Raw genomic sequence first — 21,849 nt, forward strand, 5'->3', positions numbered from 1 at the left:
TTTGCTTATGTTTAAGCATTCTAGCATTCCAAGTATGTTACTGTTGGCCTCCTTTCCACCTAGCCCTTTGTCAAGGGTCCAACCTATTGATACTAAATGGCATTCAAAAGGTACGCAGCCAGTTACTTACACGTTTTCAATAATACATATATATATCCTATGTTCTTTCTGACAGCATTGATATTTATTTTCATTACAGTTCTGCCTGAGCACACCAAATTGTGGACCAGTACTTACTACTAACAACACAAACCTTAAAGACACAGTTTATTATAAAGCTGATTTCAAAAAGCAGTGTAAATTAATAATAGTTTTGCCATGTATGAAATACAAAAGTAACAACTTTTCATATCACTGCTTTAAAAACAAAGGGCTGGATTGGGATTTTAAGTGGACTAGCTTTGCAGTGGAGACACAAAACAAAGTGGAGGCCCTGATCCTCCGGAGGGTATTGCGTGTTTTGCTTTCCACAGAAACTCAGTCTCAGACTGCCTTTTTCAGCTTTTTGTGGAGTGATGGGAATAAGTGATGCCTTTAAAACTCTGGGATTTTTATACTTTGTAGTTCCACACCCACTATGGAAGAAAATAATGTTCAAAATTTGAAGTAAAAAGGAATTACTTCCTTTTTCTGTTGTCTTGATCTAGCTTGTACAGACAGCTCAGGAGTACCTCATGCAGTAGGTGAGATCTGGAAAACTTCTTTGAGTGGATGCTGTATGCAAACATGTGTTGACAGTGAGACCATTATTCCAGTGGAGTACAACTGTTCAGATATCCACAATTTAGACTGTCAGCGATTTGCAGAAGTGGCCTTGCTTGTTCCTGGTGATCAGACATGTTGTCCCCAGAAGATCTGTAGTAAGTATTCCGTAACGATTACGTATGCTGCCCCCAGGAATATGCAGATAACTTTTCTCTGTGGTTTTTTTTCCTGTTACACACCTTATTTTTGAAGTGAATGGAAATAACTTTGTTTTGAATTTACAGATTATGTAGAAAACTGGAAACTTTGTACTATTTGGCTTAATATCTAGTAGGTTTTGGGGGAGAGGTAGAGGGAGGAGACATGAGTAGTAAGGACTGAAATAGTACTGTGTTTATTTGGATGTGAATTGTGTTTTTCAGCTGTACAGGCTAATGATTTATTGTTAATTTCCAAATACAAATAAATTATTTAACTAATTATGAGAAAAAAGTTCAGATGTTTATCTAATTTACAAAGTGAGCAGTAAGAAAAGGATATAAAAGCTTTTTTTAAAAAAATCCTTATTTAGCTTAGAAAGTCCAACTTCGAAAAGAATTTGCAAGTAGTTTTCATTGATAACCCAGTGAACTTTCCACAGGATTTTTTTGTATTTCTTTTTAATTGTTACAAGGACTCAGCTCTAGTTTAATTTTGCCTCCATGGGGAGTGTTGCAAATGCCAAACACTTCTGAATATTGCCTCAGGTGTTTTTTGCTAGTTTGTTGTGGTTTTCATGTGCATGTTGCTATTTGGACACTTGATGTATCAAACTGCAAATACTGCTTACCACTGCTCTGTTCAACTTATAAATGCATAACATAGCTTAGAAGGGCTTTTTTTCTTTCCCTTTATGTAACAGTTTGTAATCGGAGCCTCTGTGAACCCCTAATTCCTGAGTGTAATGGCTTGGAAAAACTGGTCGCTTACTACAGTGAAGAATCCTGTTGTCCCAGCTATGTTTGTGGTAGGTTTCTTTTGAAAAGGTAAAAATGCTTACCCTGTAAAAGACATTTTGTAAAGTAAATAGATCATCTTAGAAGCAAAAAGGAAGTTAGTGTAGACACCCTTGTTAGTATGGCCATTTACAAAATTCTGTTTCATCTGAAAGCTCAGGGTTGGTCTGTGCCTCAGTGTGAGCAGATAGAGTGATGGAGATTTGTGTTTAACAGTTAGGCAAGAATGTCTCTGCTCTCTTGCAATACCAACTAAAAGTTTTTCTGAAGCATCATAGTATTTCTCTGCTCTGCACTGCCATTTCTTAAGGATATAACATAACAAAGGAGGAATGCTGCACATCATATAAAGAAATACATCTGTTGTACTTTTTTCAGAATGTGATCCAGCAAAATGTGAACCAATGGAGCAGATGCCAAGCTGTCGAGATGATCAAACGCTAATTGCTGCTCGGGTGGAGAGTACCTGCTGCATTTCCTATATATGTGGTACAGTATCCTGGCTGGTTATTTTTGCACATGCAATGATGTCTACTATTATCTTGCCAATTAAGGCTCCTTGTACTTTCTTTAGCTCTCCCAATATAGCAAAGCTTGAAAGTGGTTAAAAAAAATGGGCATTAAATTTACAAAACAAAAGAAATTACAACCACCACTAAGACTCACCAAACAGCTTTGGGCAACTGAGTAGTGTTCTTGGGTCGTGTAGAGGAGTGGCGGCAGAGTCTATGGATGAGGGAGTTGAGGGGCTTTGAGAGACTGTCCGTGTACAGTGTATGGACTAGCTGCATGAATATTTTATCTGAAAGAAGGCTGCAGTTATGTATGCTCTTGCTCCCTGTATGCCATCATATCAGCTATGACCCATCTTATTCAATGGTAGATATCCCATATGAGAGTATTATGCAAATTTGTTCAGTTCTTTTGGGGTTTGGCCTTTAATGACTTAATTCACTAAAAAAATTGCACTTTGGCATCAGTATAGGAGTTCCAATGTTCACCATACAAGTGTTTTCTGTATGAAAATAACATGATAATGAGGTCCAATTGAATCTCCTCTATTTTTGCACATAGATATCTATGAACCAAAGGCTGTAGTTGTCTTGATTAGCTTCCATGTGCAAAAATTTGAGTGCTAATAGGAAATTTGAATTACACTTCTTTATTTACAGTAATCAGGGGATCACTTGGATCATGTGATAGTGACGTGCTGTGTTTGACTCTTCTTGCTGTCCCCACAGCATCCTTCTGTCTCTTTTTTGAAATGAGTCTTTGCACTGTAAACATTGAAAAGTACCTATTGTAGTTTTCATATGTGTTCAGGTGGGAGGATACCACTGGGATCACAGGAGATGCCCTTGATGGGGGATCAAATATCCTGTAATTTGGGCAGAGGAGCATTCCTGAAAACAACAGGGTGACTTGGCAGGAGAGAAAATTTAGCAAAATTTTTCATAAGAGAAAGGGAGAGAACATCCTGTTTGTTGTGATCTATACACAATATATTCATTCTTTATATCAGGGGGACAAGCAAAGGCAAGCTGCACTGAGAATTAGCCTTTTGTATAAGGACTATAAAGAATGAGTGCAGAACATCTTTGTTCTCTTTCATATGCATCTGACAAATGTATCGGCATGTTTCTTAGGCAGCAGTAAAATTTCTTCCTGTGTTTTAGATCTAAATAATTGTTTTCTCCAGCATGCGGGGCTTGTTCTGATCAAATACCCAAATGTCAAGAAGGAGAAGTTCTTATTGTGGATGGCAACACTACAGAAAGGTGTTGCCCTACATACCAGTGTAGTAAGTTTGACTTGATTTTGGTATTTTAAGTAATAGAGAACATGTCAAATTTTGTAGTGTGGAAGTTCAGTGCCAAAAAATGGTGGATCAGAGATACAGCTGCACTTGTGCTTACAAGCAAGTTATCATCTGTAGTTCTGAACAAATAATCTTTACTTTTAAAACTTCATGTGCCTAAAGCATTATCTGAATATCTGTATCATGGAGACAAATGAGTAATTTCAGGCCCCAAGTTCTGGAGTTTTAAAACTGTTTTAAATATTTGCTTAGAGTAGTCATATTCCATGCTACTATTACCTGATGGATAGTGACTAAATTTTGATTATTAGTCTTTTTAAAGAAGATGTTTTCTAAATATATTTATTATAAATAAGTAGTTTACTATATCTTGATTCATATTTCCCTTTGTCAAAATGTGACAACCTTGTATTTATTGGTCTTTCTTTTCTTTAATTTTAGTTTGTGAGATATATCGTTGTCCTGAATTCAAATGTATGCTAGGCATGTCTTTGGTGGAGGTATGGAGCCCGGAGAAGTGCTGTCCCTTTCGGATATGTGGTAAAATGACTGATTTTCATTTTAGTTGCCTTAGACAATAAGACACTGACAACAGCTTTGGCCTTTTATGTTAAAGTCTGGTTTCAGCCAGTTATACCATTGTGATCTGCTCATGAACAAATTGTATCAAAAAGTCATCTCATGGCACAGAAATTTTTTTATCTGTCTGTTTTGGGGGGTTTTGCTTCATAAGAGTGATAGCATACTGTAGAATTTGCCTGTCCAAACTGAGTGACCTATCATCTTGAAAATTTTGTAAGAGTTAGTGTATTGAGTTTGTATAGCAAGGTTTGTTGTTGTTTTGTTGGGTTTTTTTTTTGGGGGGGGGGGGGGGGGGGAGGGGGCAGCTACAGAAGTGGCTTCTGTGAGAAGCTGCTAGAAGCATCCCTGATGTCTGATGGAGCCAATGCCAGCTGGCTTCAAGATGGGACTCACTCCAGCCCCACCAGTGATGGTGGTAGCACCTCTGGGGCAGCTTATTTCAGAAGGGGGAAAAGTGCTCTGCAATTGGGCAACTGCAACTGAAGAGAGGAGTGAGACTATGTGAAAGCAACATCCCTGCAGCCCTCCAGGTCAGTGCAGGAGGCAGGAGGAGCTCCAGGCGCCGGAGGAAAGGTTCGCTGGCAGCCTGTGGGGAAGCCCATGGCAAGGCAGGCTGTCCCCCTCTGCCCATGGATGTTCACAGTGGAGCAGATCCCCACCTGAAGCCCGTGGAGGACCCCACACTAGGGCAGGGGGATGCCCAAAGGAGTTTGTGACCCCGTGGGCAGCCTGTGCTGGAGCAGCTCCCGGCAGGGCCTTGTGGGGAGAAGAGCCAGGGCTGGGGCAGGGCTGTGGGCAGGGCTGGGGACCCTGTGGGGACCCACGCTGGAGTGGGCTGTGCCTGAGGGGCTGCACCCTATGGGAGGGACCCACAGTGGAGCAGTTTGTGAAGAACCTCAGCCTGTGGGAAGGACTCACATTGGATAAGTTCGTGGAGAACTGTCCCTGCGGAGGAAGATGCTGCAGAGAGAGCGTGTGATGGACTGACTGTAACCCCCATTCCCTGTCTCCCTGTGCTGCTGGCGGGGATGGAGTAGAGAAAATTAGGAACAGAGCTGAGCCCAGCCTGGGAAGAAGGGAGCAGGGGAGGGGAGAAATGCATGTTGAAGATTTGGTTATCCTACTCTGATTTGATTGGTAATAAATTAAACTAATTTTCCCAAGTCGAGTCTGTTTAGCCTATGAGGGTAATGGGTGAGTGATCTCCCTGCCCTTATCTTGACTCACGAGCCTTGTGTTACATTTTCTCTCCATTGTTCAGCTGAGAAGAGTGATAGAGCAGCTTTGGTGGGCACCTGGCATCCAGACAGGGTCAACCCACTACAGTTAGTAAATTATTTATGGCTTTAAAAAAAAAAAAAAAAGGTTATGTTCACAGGTCAGGAATTTGCCATATATCATACATCTCTTTCTGACATCTTAAAAACCATTCTCTGATACTTTATATTGATTATAATAATTGTCATCACTGCAAGGAGACTAGCATCTTGAATAATCATCTGCTTTTTTTTTTTTAACGTGTTCAGGTGGACTGCAGTTGATACAAAGCTGTAAATTGTTGTGATAAGTAAAGGTGGTCATAGAAGCTGGTATTAGTTTTCAGGATGGAATAGAAATGAAACATAATTCTGGACCCCCCAGAGGGGTACATTTCAAAAACCAGCAGAAGTTCTTCAGTGATGACTTGTAAATCTGGAACTTGGTGGTCTGTTTTAAGCAAATGGCATATAACTTTCTAAACTATTGTTTCTGTTATTGTATTTTGTTTTAGAATGTGCGTGTGAAACAATCCCCAAACCTCAATGCGAACTGGTATGAAATTCATTTTCTTTGTCAGTATTCTTTTATTAATTTATTAACAAATCTATTTATCAGAATCTTACTAATAGTTTTATTGGTGAAATATGAAACGCCATGTCATTTTCTTTTTTTTTTAAATTGTTTTACAAGAAGATCTATCCATTTTTAAGAAGCCAGTTAAGTTTAAATAACTCACAGAATAAAATGGCTGCACAACATTTATATTTCTGGAGGTTTTTATGACTGTATCATGCTCTGAAATATTTGTAGCATGAAACTGCTTTCATGCATCTGAGGATAAAATTTATTTTTTAAAGTTTCAGAACTAAATGCTTTAAAGCATCGTTGTTTTGTTAATATTATTTTTTATAGTGAATATATTAACATATATCATGCACTCAGACTGCTGACTAAACAGAACTTTTAAACTGTATTTCATTGTGACTTGTTCTGCATTACAAAAATGCTTATCAGCATTTCTGGGTTAGGTTCTCTGTTAGTACTTGGTATGCTTTGATCTTGCTTGTCATTGTTTTATCCAGAAAATAATACTCCTGTGGGATTATAAAAAAATTATAATTTGGAATCCTAGGAAGGAACTGGAAATAGTACTCATTTTTTATAGAGGAAATTCAAAATGCTTTGCGAGGTAGTTGTTAGTACTTTCATTTCATAGATGAAGGTATTTGGGCATAAGGAATCAGAATTTACTAGAAACTGAGAGAAAAATCTTAATATCCATACATATAGACAATATAAGGCAAAATTTAAAAGTACACCTGTGCTATTGTAATACTATTTATATCTATTAAGTTATTCCACGAAAGAATGGACTCCACACTGCGTGGAAGTTTCTGTACAAAGGCAAGGCATTGCATTTCATTATTGGCCTGCCTTAGTCTTTTCTGTCCTAAGTCATTCCTGTTTTTTAAGTGTAAAAAAAAAAATCGCATTTGGTTATCGTTACTAAATTAAATATCCCTGTGGGTGATGAAAGTGGATTCAAAATAAGTTTCTAGGGGGAAGAGATGCTGTTACTCAAATCCTGAAGGAAAGGTGTTTAAAAGAAAAAGATCATACAGATAAGAAAACACTGTCATTTCACTTCTTTTTTTTTTCTGCTTTTATACACTTAGGGGCAGAAACTTCAGATAGATGAACAGTTTCAGAACAGTACAGAAAATATCTGTAACTGTGTTAAGTACAAATGTGGTAAGTCAGAAAAGAATTTAATTCAAAGAAATACCCTTTCAAGTGCTAAGGTAAATTAGAAATTATAGATCAGATGTTCAGTTTGAAAATGGTAACGAGGAAGAAAGAACTGACTGACGTAATTCACAAGTAGTGTAAGAGAAGGCAAGAAAATAGGACCCCTCACTAAATATTTGGTTGATTATGGCCTGTCCTTGTATTCTGTTAGTTCCTCTAGCGGGAGGTTTGTGCAGGGAAATAGCTGAGTGTTGGGAAAGTTGGGTGGTGTTGACTAAACAGCCCGCATTTTGCTGAGCTGGAGTAAGGATTCCAGCAAGAAACTAAAACACACACTCAATGTCCACATAAAGAACAGTCCTGGTTAATCCATTATGGGACTACTCAGCAGCCAGTAGACATGAGTATGTGCTTTACAAAATCAAGGGGAGCATTCAGCACCATGAGAATTCATCTTAAAGCGTGCCCAGTAGTGTCTTGGAAAACTCAGGAAAAAATTATTCCTGTGGGGTATGCCGTTGGCCACAGAGTTGGGATTGTCCTCACCTAGATTTCTACAGCAAAGATGTATACTTCTGAGCTAATTATCCTCTGTGCCCTCAGTAATTAGTGGGGAGAAATACAGGTACATTTCTCATTCTGAAGTAGACTTACAAAAGAAAGCAGTTGAGTAAGCCACCACTGTCATTTTGGTGGTGCAGCTAATAGAATATTATATATTTATTTAGATTTCATGCACGGTTATATTTGAAAAAAAACCTGGCAATTGTGGTGAAGCATTAGACTACTATTAGCAGTTCATATTTAAAAACCTGACCTGTAATTCTTAAAGAAATAAAGTAGCATTTTCGATTCCTGTTTTACTGTTTGAAACATTTTTTTAACAGTTTTGATACCAACCTGATTGTCCTGAGCATGCTGTTTATTTTTGTGTTTTCTTGTAGTGAGAGACAAAGTTTGCCTGACTCAAGAGAGAGGTGTGCTGCTTCCTGGACAGACAATCATGGAACACAGTGCAGATGGCATTTGCCGTACTTCTTATTGTACAAATGTGATTGATCCCTCCACTAAATACTACCAAATAAACACGTCTTTAATAGACTGTGCTGTGAAGTGTCAAGCTGTAAGAAATTCAGATTTTTAGCCATGTATATTGTGACTGGTGGTCTTAGTTGCATTTTTTGGGTTTTGTTGAGTAGATTACAGTCATAAGAGCAAGACGTAATTTGAGACGTCCCTCTAATGATATGCTACCGTACTTCTGATAGAAGTTTATAAAAGTAGTCTCACTCCCTTTCCTGTTTTCTCCCGCATGTAAATCTTATACAAATTCATGTTTATAGTATACTGCCACCTTGGACTAATAACGTGCTGCCATCTGGCATCCCTGTATAACTTCAGCTGCGTTATGCACAAACTGGTACAAATTCCTGGCAGACATCATATTAATAAGAATTGGGAAGAGATTAACTATAAATAGAAGAAGAATTCTAAATTTAGTGAAAACAGCTTTATAAAATAAGCAAATGATACCTTGTCTGTTTACAAAGTATACGTTACCATGTCTGTTTACAAAGATATGTTACCGTGGGAATATTACATAGATTACTTTTCCTAATTATGTACTTACTTGATGTCTACTGTGTAAAAACTCAAAATTTCAGTGTTTTTTGAAGTAAGCTGTCAGACTTACATTTGAAAGTGGTAGAAATACCAGTTGATTCTCTCAGAGTTGTAAGTTCTCCCCATTTAATTCAATTAAGATCAAATACATTTTATAAAAGCTTCATAAATGTACAGTGTTTACAAATGTAAGTTATGCAGTTTTGGAAGTTATTTAAAAAACATTCCTAAAATCAGATAACTGAAAAAAAATTGCCAATTATAATAGTAAAGTGTTGAGCTGCAAGATGGTCTCAGTCATGGAATTATGTATTTGATTTTGGCAGAACCAAGTCTATCAGCCTCCAAAAGATTTAACAACTTGCTGTGGTAGCTGTAAGAACTTGTCTTGCCTCCACACTTTCAGCAATGGTACAGTTTCCAATTTTAAGGTAAGTTTATACATGTCTTACTCCTTCAAAATACGTAGAAGTAAACAAAAAATTATGAAATATTGTATACACATTGCCATAAAAAATGTGCAAAGAGCAGCTTTATTTGGCCAAATACTAGAAATAGTTTTTGCATGCACAAAGCATTAATTTCTTGGAGAGTCAATCATGTAGCTGTCTACAAAGATTAAGGGATTTTGATATATCAGAGAATTATAGTCAACTTTACTATTTTATAAACTGCTTAACATTATATATTTAGTGGACTTCTGAGTTTTGTACTGAAACAGAACTTAAACATGCATCTAAATTATATTTTGCTATAGGTATTACTTTTAAGTCAGACAAGATCACATTCAATTGAATTGTATTATAAATACTTATAATACTGTTTTTGCTGACTTGCTGTGTAAAGTTCGTTTTACAACTTTTAACAGCCTGGCGCTGTTTGGATTTCAAACTGCATCAGATATGAATGCACTAACACAGCGATAGGACCACTTCTGGTTTCCTCCTCAGTTGGCTGCCCACCCTTTAATGAAACTGAATGTGTGAAGGTCAGTGTTCAATACATTGTTTACATTCCAGCTATGATTTATGTTTGCATGAAAAGATTAACAAAGACAAAAAACGTTTTTACCTCAAGAAGGCAGAAATTATAAATTCTTGCAGTGCCTGCATTTTTTGTCCAAATATTTCTAATACTGCAGACATATGGAAGTGAATGCTTGAAAAAAATCAGGTTTTTTTCCTCTTTATTTCTCTCTTGGTCAGGTTGGAGGCTATGTTGTGCCATTCTTAGAAGGATGCTGCAAAACATGTAAGTGATTAATGATACTTCCTGCCTCACAAGTCTGTTTGATTTGTTGTTACCTTAGAAATAAGGTTGATTCTTCCCTGCATGAAGGCTTGATTCACTGATTTCAAAGGCCATGCTTTTCCCAGTTTTAATCATGTGAATACCAGTGAAACTAGTGGAGTTAAATCAGAAGAAAGTAGTTTACATTGAAGGGTTTACTCCCCTGATAGTGATTGTGGCTGGCCAAATCACTTAAATTATCTTGAGTATTTTGTAGTTCGCATGTAAAACTCCGTAAAATATCAGTTACTGCATTTAGGAGTATAAAAGGTATTGTGTTTGGAAGGCACCTTAAAACATGCTTCATCAACATTTATATCTTCATATTTGGTAAAAACGGAGTTTGGAAGTTAGTGCTGTAAGTAATTAACTGATTGTAATATAGTCTTAGGTTCCATTAATAGACATAGTTCAGAAGCTTTCAGGCAATATTGGCCAAGGGGCCAGTGGGACCCTGGGGTGCATGAGGAGAAGCATGGCCAGCAGGTCAAGGGAGGTGATTCCCCCCGCCTCTGCTCTGCCCTGGTGAGGCCACATCTGGGGTGCTGTGCCCAGTGCTGGGCTCCCCAGTTCCAGAGGGACAGGGAGCTGCTGGAGAGGGGCTGGCAGAGGCTGCAGAGGTGATGAGGGGATGGAGCATCTCCCGTATGAGGACAGGCTGGGAGAGCTGGGCCTGCCCAGCCTGGGGAAGGGAAGGCTGAGAGGGGATCTCACCGATGCACACACATCTCTCCAGGGCGAGTGCCGACAGGACGGGCCAGGCTCTTCGCAGCGGTGCCCAGTGACAGGACAAGGGGCAACGGGCACAGACTGCAACACAGGAACTCCCATCTGAATATGAGGCAGAACTCCTTTACCTTGAGGGTGACAGAGCACTGGAACGGGCTGCCCAGAGAGGCTGTGGGGTCTCCTTCTCAGAGACATTAAACACCTGCCTGGACGTGACTCTGTGCAGCCTGCCCTAGGTGATCTGCCTTTAGCAGGGGGTTGGACTAGCTCAGGGGTCCTCAAACTTTTTAAGCAGGGGGCCGGCGCATGGATGAAGTGGCAGGCAGTCATCTGTGGCTGCTTGGTTCCGCTCCCCACCCCCACCCCCCAACCCCCAGTGCAGGGGGGGGAGCTGGGGGGTTCTGTAAATACCAGGGGCCAGATTGAGGACCCTGGGGGGCTGTATCCAGCCTGCAGGCCGTAGTTTGAGGACCCCTGGTAGATGATCTCCAGAGGTCCCTTCCAACCCTGATCAGTCTGTGATTCTGTGATCTTTTAAAAGAACTTAAGTTAAAAAAGAAATACCCTTATTTCATTACCAAGATAGGTTTTGACATCTATAAGAGCTAATAAAGGTTCTCAGGGTGGGGTGGAAATCTCTACGGAATAGGTTCCAAATATTCTAATTTTTAATAGAAATCAAGACCTAAGTACATTTTTTCTTAACACACTGGTACATAGCTGAAATATTTTGGCTGACTTCATGAAGAACTTATCCTGAGGCAGACACACCTAACCTGAAGAATTTAAGCTCGAATACTTGAAGCTAACAATGTTATAAGAATTGTAAAGGAGATTTTCTACTGGGCAGTATCATATTATCTTTAAAAATGAAGTGTTTAAAAAACATGTAGATACGGTGCTTAGGGACATGGTTTAGTGGTGGATTTGGCAGTCCTGGTTAATGGTTGGACTTGATGATCTTAAAGGGCTTTTCTGACCTAAATGATTCTATGATAAAAGCTAAAGACAGCAGGAGATGTCTTTAGGTGTGGGAGAGAACTGGAGAAAAGTGCACGTATTTCCTGCTGGGTGGGATGGGAACTGAACAGTCATGACTACCAGATATGGTACCACGTGTACAGTTCCTGCAGTGGGGCGTATGTTACCAGCTGGGAGGTGTTACTCATCATGTATTACATTTTGTAGTACCAAGTTTATTGAAACAGTGGAAGATTTATCTGTTTTTTTCCTGCTGGGCATCACTGTAAGGGAATAGTAATATCTCCTCATATTTTTTCACTCTCATGGACCTGTGTTTCAAGCACTTGTCCTAGTTCTGTAGCTGATTTTCCATAGACTCTCTGAGATTCGTTTTTGATTATCTGACATTACCCTTCAATGCCTTAGCAGCCATATATGCCAGCTTCTAAGCAAACAATTTATTAAGACCATTAAAAATCCATTATGCTGCTTTTCAGCAAGGCAGAAGATCGTGCTACTATACTGAGAGAAAAAGATCATAACCACACTCCTAAATAATTAAGACAAAGTAATTTACTAATCTGGGGCATGCATTACAAAGTGAAATTGAACCCTTCAAAAATCCAGTGACTCAAGATGCATTTACAAGTAGCTTTGTACAGTTTTGATTGCACATCAGTTTATAGACAATATAGTGAATCATGAAGTTCATTCAGACTCTGAACAAATGTGGCATGAGACCTATTAGGCAATTGTAACTGTGTGAGATGTTTTATGAGAAGGATTATCAGACTTTTGTTTTCTTTTGAAGTACTTTACCATTAGAAACCACAGGGACTTTTGCTTTCAGTCTTGATTAGTATTTGAAAATTAAGTCCCAGGTATTCCATCAAAACCTAGAGGGTTTTTACAAAAACTGCTCAGAGGAAATTATACTATTTCTTTCTTGTAGCCCCAAAGGACAACTTAAATTTAGGGTACAAGATAGTCTTAGTTCTACCCATGTAGATCAGATTTTTCCTGGGTTTGACATTAGGCCTAGCAATGCAAGTAATGCCTGGACACAATCCTGAGCTGCTGGCACAGTGATGCTTGCTTGAGCAGGCAGGGTAGGACCAGATGACCTCCAGAGGTCCCTTCCAGTCTCAGCTATTCTGTGATCCTGTAATATATGGATGTTTGAAATTGGATTTCTTTTCTCAAATATGCCAAAATTTACTAACTCAGATATGTATCATACAGATAGGAAATCCTCTGTAACATGTACTCTGTTCAATATGTAATGTAATATTCTTACCAGGTTCTTCAGTGTCAGTGCTCCTCCCATTCCCTGTTAGCCCAGTCACTCCTACAGCCTATGCTAGCTGTAACACAGGTACATTTTCCTGGAAATAAGTAGGACCAACCCAAACAGCATCATTGTTGATTTCCAACAATGTACTCCCTGATAGGAGCATCAGGCCTCATGTTACCCAGTTACGCCAAAAGCTGCAGTGTAGTGTAACTGCTTACGGTTCAGAGTGCCTCACGTCTTGGTTTTGTTTCGTTTTTCATTTTGCATTGTGTGGGCGGTGCATTGTTGTTAGCCAACAATGTACTGTTGGTAGTAAGCACTTGCATAGTCTTTAGCTTGCTGCATGCGTAAAATTGCTGCGTTTAAAAACATAAGCTAATTTCATTATGTTTACAGTGCTGTAGAACATAGAGACTAATGACTTTGCGTGTTAATGCTTATTATGTAAGCCATGCTTTCACAGATGGTGTATTGTACAGTTTTGCTTCTGGTGCCATGTACAATAGAAAGAGGTCATTTCTTTCCCACCCATAGTTAGGACAGTATACTGAAAATAGCAAGCCTGTGTTTACTCTGTCTTTGTTCTTTTCAATAGAGCACGTTTGTGGTTTTTTTTTTTTAATTGTAACTTGGTATGAATGCAGTTGTTTTGGCATTTATTTTGTGAAAACACCTCTATTTCTGTAAGACAAATGATGTTGACTATAATTTTGTACATCACTGAGTGACGCATTCTTTATTACACTCATGACTCTAGGAGTACTACACTTAAATCTGTATTACTCTCATATCGACACCACTTTAAATGAACGGTGTTATGAGTCAACCCAAAAACCAAGCAAGGATTTTCAGCAACGCGGACTGTGAAAAAGAATCTCATTATAATATGACACATGCAAGATGCTGGCATGCTTTATAAGGTTGTTCATGGAAAAGTATATTATGTTGCAGAACTCATTAAAAGGCAGTAGACATTAAAGAACATGCATGGAAATACATTATATACTTATTTCTTTATGAGATGTGATGTACTTTCACTGTAGCCTGGATGAAGTCATAGCCACAGCTGTACTGAATTCTCCATCCCACACACCATGTATAGTGTAAAAGAAGAAAGGACATGAATAGGACTGTGAGAAACATGAAATGGTGAGTTTCTTATTTTCAAAAACAATTTATTTTTCTTCATTTCTCAATTAACTTTTTCCCTAAGCAAATATAATTCAGTGGTAGCCAAGAAGTAGCAAGTAATCTGCGATTGTAGATTTTTATTTGCTTCTAAGAAGATTCGTTGCTGTCCTTTCTTTCATATTCTAGACACCTCTGCTATGTCTAGAAACAGTAGCAGGCTTATATGTTTAAAAAACACCCATAAAACAACATAAAAAATGTTTCTGTTTGAGAGGCAGTATTACCTGATTTGACAGTGATTAAAGCAGGGAACTGGACATTGCACATAAAGATGTAATAAACCTCTGTCGCAGTGCAGTATTAGGTATAGTCAAACCAATGAGTCTTTCATTGCCCTTGTCTTTCTGGAGCTAACAGTATTCATCTTTTGCCAACATCTTTGGATTTCTTGCCTGAAAGAAAAGGCAGCCCTGTAAGTGGAGAGTCATGTGGGACTGCATCATGGTGTGTAAAATCTGCTGTGCAACTGTGGAAGCTGTTATAATGGAATAGACTGTTCATTTCTCTTACAGATCTGCAATGTGATGTGGTTTCTTCAGCATAGAGAAGATCATCGTAAGAAGATACCGTGCTTTCTGATCTCTAACAACTCAACTTTATACTGAACAACTTTGCTTTTCTTCAAATGATCAGAATTCCTTTCTTAAATTGTTTAACTCCTCATTTCATTTCATGATTTCTTTTTATCTTTTTTTATTTCACCTTTATACTTTGTACGTACTTCTGTGAGAAAAATTGTGGAAATAACACTAACAAAAATGTAAATAAAAAATTTAATTTGTTAACTGGTGTTCTTTTTCTTATTTAATAAAAAGATACAGAAATCTAAAGCCCACTAAAGCTTTATTCTTCGTTAGATTCTGCTGTTAAGTGTTAATTTTAAACATTGCTTACACCACTGGAATGCAAATGCTGCTATTAAAGTTTGTTAGTTATTTCATAGAAAATCCATTTAATGTGGTTATAACAAGCCTTCTCACAGGAACAGATGATCAGTTTTACAGAATTTTTTGAAAGACAGTTCACTTACCCTTAAAAGGCTTCTGAGTAAAGAATGAACCTTCTATAACTGTTATTGAAGACATAAGGAGACAGATGCTTTAATGCATGAAATAGAATAGTTTTAAAAGCAGCACAATGCATAGCTGATGTCACTTTGCCAAAGTTTTGTGTATGCAATGACATATTGGGGATTTTCTTCTTTTTGTCTCTTGACCCCATAAAATGTTCAGGAATATTCTTTTTTCTGAAGCGTTTAGAATTTTGAGCTGATATTTTTCAATCAATGCCCATTTTTCAGGTAAGGAAGATGGAAAATTCTGTAAAAAGGTGACTGTTAGGATGACTATCCGCAAGAATGACTGCAGGAGTAACACACCAGTAAGTAAATATCACAATTTCTTTTAATAGAAGGGAAAAATTATGAGAAATAAAAAGAAGGAAGAAAGAGAACACAAATTTTACAAGGCTATTGTCTGCATCTCTCTCTCACCAAGACAGAGGATTGTGTGTTTCATAGCAATGTTTTAATGTTTCCCTACGTTCTCGGCAATCATCGTTTCAAATAATAAGAAAAAGAGGGATGCAACTCCTGCTTCTGTATGCATTTAGGCACATGCTGATTTAGTGCAAATCCAAGGTCTTGGTTCACTCTATAATGCAATTATGATAGGCAAATTAATTTTGACATAACTGAATCTCGCCAGTGATATACTACAGTTAAAACAACTGCAGAAGTGTTAGTTTTCCATCTGTCTAGGGAGAGTATTTAAATGCCAACTTCATGAAGAAAGGAATCTTGGGTCCTGAAGTGGTTTTTCTAGACAGCAGCATCAGCATACTGTGAAATGTGTAGGAAGAATGAGGCACTCTCTGTGTGTCTACTGAAGGATTTACTGTAGGAGGACACCAATGGTGTCCTGCGGTGTGGTAAGGCAGTGTGAGCCTCAGCAAGGGTGCAGACAGACATCTCATGTGAGATGTGTGAAAGCGTCTGGAAAAGCTGTAATAAAAAACTATAGGGAAACAGCTGTAACCTCTAAAATGACTCTCAGAGTATATTCTGTGGAGTAAACTGTTAAGCAGCCAGGAAATTTAGTCTCAGTGTCTCGTTGAACACAAATGCAAATCCTGACTATTAAACTTGAAGAAATTGTCAGTTTATATGGCTGTTTCTGTTACAGTATGTATTACAGTTTTGGTGTCATTAGTAATAATTCCCCTTGGCTTTCCAAAGGATTGATTCTTTATATTTCTCCTTACTGATACCAGTATAGCAACCCTGCATCAGTGTATCACTGAAATTAATACTGTAGAGAGTTGTGGACAGAACATTTAGTGCTATGTGCAAGCCAAGGTTGTTATGCATATGTTAAAATTCAAAACTGAAATTGTTCCTTTGTGTCTGTTAATAGCCAAAATATCTTGTTACTGAAAATTGACAGGAAATTCATCATTAATCTCAGTAAAATAAAAATTGAGACCTATTTGGGCAGCATACTTCAGTTTATTGCTCGGGCATAGTGGGATTTCATAAGGGGCTAGGGACAATACCTGCAAATTTTTTCATTGCTTTGCCATTGGATTTGGTTGCCTAGTGTCTTTGGACTTTCTTGAGAACTAACTTTATTTACCAGCTGCTTCAATTTACTGATTGTGCTTCATGTTTGTTACCAGGTGAACATTGTTTCGTGTGATGGAAAGTGCCCATCTGCAAGCATTTACAACTACAACATCAACACATATGCCAGATTCTGCAAATGCTGTAGGGAACTTGGTCTGCAGAAACGAACTGTGCAATTGTATTGCACCAGTAATTCAACCTGGGTCAGCTATTCAATCCAGGAGCCTACAGATTGTTCTTGCCAATGGTCTTAAAAAAACAAAAACAAACAAAAAAAGCATACAAGGAAAGAAAACAGCAAGCCCAGCTGTTCTCAGCATAAGCTAATTTGAATACTTTATTGATTGGTAATCTACAACATCCAATCCACTGAATTTTACCAGTTTAATGCTAAAAGAAAAAAAGAGTAAAAATATTTTTGGACTCTTCTAAAATGGCTTTGCATCATTTGTATTGTGATTTGTCTTCATGTTCATTCACAGGGCTTGTTTTAATAGTTCTTATGATATGTGCCAACTTAAAATGTGCTTCACATTAGCAACACCTCAAGAGAAAGAACACTATTTTGCTCTGGCAAAATATGGGTGCTCAGGCACCCATTCCTGTTGAAAAATCATTGACAGCAGTTCACTATTTTGAAAGCATTTCAATTGGGCAAATACATTCAGTGTCTATTAAGAAAAATTGTTTGGACAAGATGAGAAGAATTTTCAGTTTAAATCATATTCCTATTGCAAAGTAGAGCACGTATGAGAAATTAAATTAAATATATTTCTTTTTTTTTTTTTTTTTTAATCAGGGAAGCTTTGCCAATACAGATAACTGTATGTAATATTCCCTGGTAATAATTTCAATTTTTCTCATGTATTTTATATTGTAGTGAAAAGCATTATGGCAAACATTTAATGTATGGAACAAATAGACTGTTTTTAGGCTGTCTAGATTAGTCATTAGTAGTTTATCTATCTGCTAAACAATGTGATGTAAACTGAAAATACAGAGATTTAACAAACGAAAACCATTTTATATTCCTTTATATAGATACACCTTAAATGAAAACATTCTGCTTATGAAATGCACTGTACTTAAACTGTTTCTTTAGGAGAATGAACTTTGTTTAACACTAAAGATGTGCAAATTCATTAGCAACAAGAAAACCAGGATTATGTATCCGTCTAAAAGAAAAAGCTGAAAATCTTTGTCACCAGTATAGTAGAATGTAACCTCTTCCGGCAGGTGTTTGATATTGAAAATGTACAATTGTAAGGTTTGAAATTTCAAAAGCAATTTTGCTTATGAACTTGAACAATTAACATTTTGTTGTAATGAACTAATTTTTTTCTCCTCTAAGCTAATGTTGCTGTACTATTCTTTTCCAACAAATGCCACCACGATTCATCAAAAATTTAGTAGCTTTCATTTGTAGATTAAAAATGTAGATAGCACATAGCGATACACTTGAGATCCTGTAATAGAAAATAGATCTCAGCATAACTTCTTAAAAAGCTGCTTGTCTGCAGTTGATCCCGAGAAAAATATGTTGTTAAAATCAATCGTGAACTTTTTAATATTAATTTTGTATACTGTACATTTCATTCTTACAATATCTAATAAACAACAGGAAGTCTTATTTTGTTACAATTAATTTTGCTATCGTTGTTACAGCAGCTTACCTTCATGTGATTTAACACTGTATTTACCGATTTCTTTTTCAGCAGTGCCTTTTGTTAATTTTTGGACTTGCTGTTATCACTAGTACTAATGATCTAATACTACATTAAGGAAGATCTGCGTATGGATTTTTGAAAATCTACATCTTTTTCTGATTCCATCAAAGTTCACTTTCATCCTCAGAAATGTAAAATTCAACTACATCGCTTTATTTAAAACAAAAATTGGGAAACTGTTGCTCATCAAAGTATAACAGCACATTTTTGACACTGTCAGGCTGTTTGTTCTGGAAAAACAGGGAGAAAAAGAAGGATAAATTTCTGCAGCTTTTTCTAAAATGTCCTTCAGGATTGACTGCAATGAGTACACTGTGTTTTGAGTAAGTGTAGGCATTTTGTTATAATATAGTTGTGTAGTAATGATTATCCCTTTGTACTTAGGGCCAGGTAAGTCATTAAGATCGAAGTGTACTATGTAGTCCCTACTCTTATAGTAAGACATGTTCCTTGTTCAAAGCCATCCTCTGAGTAGTAAGAAAGGACTGAGTTTGGAAGGATTTTATCCTTTGGAAAACCATGGATTGAGGAGCAGAGAAAAAGTGCTGTTTACAAGATGTTGAGCAGAGCTAAATCCTTGAACCCAAGTGCCTAAAATTCAAGCTTTGGCATTTGTAAACGTGAAGTTCAGCCTCCCTTAGTACTGACTGGCAGATGCCATCCTGGAGGGTTGGAATTAATAACAAGAGCTGTTTCTTATGCTCTTGAGCAAGATGATGTCTGCTGTGAAGTGCCAACCACCAACGTGAGGGATAAAATTAAAGCAGGAATTAGGCCAGCCGCCCTGCTTCCCTCGGCTGTGGCATGCTCCTCTTACTGCTTGAGCTAACAGCAAAGCACTCATTGCTTCCAGCAGCACAAGGCAGTTATTCTGAAGAACATTCTAGATCCAAACTTCCAGCTCGTGGTTGAAAAGCAAACTTAATACTGGCAGTGAAATATAATATACTATATTAATATAAAAATACTTTCAGTAGAAAGCAGACTGTAGCATACCCAGTAACTGTAATCACACACTGCTGTGGCTTCTACTTCAGGAGTAAAATAATAAATGTCTTGTTAAGTCCCTACTTCTGATCCTGTAAACATTAAGCTTACGCTGGGACAAAGTGAAAGATCCAAACTGCTTACAGCTTGGCAGGAGAAGCTGCTTTTATCCCTGCCTCTGTGTCAAATTCCTTCACGGATGCTTAGCATGTCTGTTTGTGGTTAGTTCAAAGCAATGTGTGGGCCCTTACGTGTATTTACCTTTTGCTGTGTTTGCACAAAGCAGCTCAGCTGGAAAAAGATTTTGCTTTACTTGTACGCCCCTGTCTTTGGAGGCCGGAGGGACCCCAGTGAGCTCTGGCTGCCCGAGACCCTACACTCAGGGGCACTTGGACTGCGACAACATCGGAGTCCTAAAACAACTTTATTTTCTTTTTACCAAGTTGTCTTTTGCTTGATTGGATTGGTGTAAGGTGAAGGGTATTCAACACTGAATCCACGCTTTTTAGAATTACATGCATTTTACCATCACAACTTTGTGTCTGTTACCTGTAAAGGTGTATATGCACTTGGAGCTGATGAAATACTGGAGTCTTTATGCAAGTTCTTATTGTGGCAAAAGTTACATCCTGCATTCAGCACATCAAACAAGTTGCTGGTGGGAAACTACAACCGCTGCTGCCAGGCCCAGCTCCACTGCTGGGGCTGCTCTGTTGCAGCAGCACCGCATAGTTCTGACCAAAATCGCGACTGGATCCTTCACAGAGTTCGATCAACATTTCTTGTAGTACTTTGTAGAACAGTATTTCCTAGGGACCTGAAAGAAAAACAACAAAAAAACCTGGTTTTAGTGGCCGAAGAGAACAAAAAAGCATCCTGTCTACCAGGTACCGGGGAGTGTTTTGTGGAGCCCCCTCAGGTGTGGAGGCCTTGCTTCCTCACAGGGAGGGGGCTGCGCGGGAGGGGCAGCTGCGCCGCGCCTGCCGTCCCTCAAGGGGCTGCGGGGCCTGAGGAGAGGCTGCCCCTCGGGGGGCTGCAGGGCCTGAGGGGAGGCCGCCCCTCGGGGGGCTGTAGGGCTGGAGGGGGGCTTCGGGGCCTGAGGAGAGGTCTCCCCTCAGGGGGCTGCAGCGTTTTAGGAGAGGCCGCCCCTCAGGGGGGCTGCGGACCTGAGAGGAGGCTGCCCCTCCCTCTCTCTGACAAACCGGTGGGCATCACCTGGAGCCTGTTCCTGTGAGGCAGCGGAGGCACTGGGCATAAAAAGCAGTATGGAGGAGGCACTACGAGCATGTGGTGAGTGCAGTTTTCCTCAGCTTTACTTTAGAAGAGAGGAATGGCCGGTTCGAACAGGGCATGCAGGCTTTAAAATGAGGGGTGGGAAGTGTGTGGCCTCGGGGGCTCTGGCAGAGGTGTTTAATCTTTCCCTCATGCCTATCTCGGTGTGGTTATGAGAAAGGTTTGAAAAGGTTATCTTGTAGCCTGTAAAAGCTGACTTCCAAGTGGTGAAAGAAGTAAAGAAAGAAATAAAAATGCTGGTGGTCTTAAAACCTTTGTGTTTGTGCAACCTTGTTGAGTTAGCTCCTCAGGCCCTGCTGGGAGGGGGGTCCTGGCTGGCCCACCTCACCCCTGTGAATGTGGAACTGGGGTGGGGGCTAGGGGAAAGCACAGCTATTAATGTTCTCTTTATTTTCCTGTCTTTTGTGGCTTCAAGGCTATCTGCAGAAATGGACTTCTAGAGGCTGATTAATTTAAATCAAATTAAAAAATGGTGCTCAGGTGATTCCTCCAAACAAACAAATGCTGTTGGTTTTCTGGCAGATGTTTGATGGCTGCTGCTCTGTAGGGCTGAATGTGTTCTGAAGTCGTTTATCCTCAATAAAAGAAACCAAATTTGAAAAATCCTCTTCAGAAGATGAGAGACTGAGTAGTGGGGAGAGGGGCGCCAGAAAATAGGTCTATGGTAAAGTGGGCAGGAATAGTTTTCTTCTTGATCTCTAACATCACAGTAAATAACTCGTTTAAGTGAATGAAAATGCTGTGGTCTGAAACCCTGACTCTCTTGAAACTGAGGCCTGTTACATTTCTTCTCAAGTTTCAAAACTTTACTCCACCTTTGAGGGCCATGTTCCCCTCATGTGTTTACATGTATTTGCCCTTGCTCCCGTGGGGACTTCAGCCTGCTGGATGTTCCCTGGAAATACAAGTCAGTGGAGAGGAAACCACTTGGGAGGTTCCTGGAGTGTGTGTAAAATAACTTCTGAACACAGCTGGTCAGTGAGCCAACCAGGGGAGTTGCCTTGCTGGACCTGCTGTTT

The 21,849-nt window shown here is 38.9% G+C and overlaps 1 protein-coding gene across 1 annotated transcript in view; it reads left to right on the plus strand.

Annotated features, from left to right (window-relative positions):
* OTOG (otogelin) overlaps positions 1-20,322 on the plus strand; it is a 104,390-nt gene extending 84,068 nt beyond the window's left edge. The window contains exons 44-56 of the mRNA XM_055723020.1: positions 648-860; positions 1,607-1,711; positions 2,079-2,189; positions 3,400-3,501; positions 3,961-4,059; positions 5,873-5,913; positions 7,038-7,113; positions 8,055-8,233; positions 9,060-9,164; positions 9,602-9,721; positions 9,939-9,984; positions 15,501-15,580; positions 16,877-20,322. Coding sequence (XP_055578995.1) covers positions 648-860; positions 1,607-1,711; positions 2,079-2,189; positions 3,400-3,501; positions 3,961-4,059; positions 5,873-5,913; positions 7,038-7,113; positions 8,055-8,233; positions 9,060-9,164; positions 9,602-9,721; positions 9,939-9,984; positions 15,501-15,580; positions 16,877-17,077 — 1,478 coding nt within the window. The 3' untranslated portion in view covers positions 17,078-20,322. The remainder of the gene's footprint in view (positions 1-647; positions 861-1,606; positions 1,712-2,078; positions 2,190-3,399; positions 3,502-3,960; positions 4,060-5,872; positions 5,914-7,037; positions 7,114-8,054; positions 8,234-9,059; positions 9,165-9,601; positions 9,722-9,938; positions 9,985-15,500; positions 15,581-16,876) is intronic.
* The last annotated feature ends 1,527 nt before the right edge of the window (positions 20,323-21,849 follow it).

The sequence above is a fragment of the Falco cherrug genome, chromosome 10, assembly GCF_023634085.1.
Source record: "Falco cherrug isolate bFalChe1 chromosome 10, bFalChe1.pri, whole genome shotgun sequence".
In the NCBI taxonomy this organism is placed as follows: Eukaryota; Metazoa; Chordata; class Aves; order Falconiformes; family Falconidae; genus Falco; species Falco cherrug.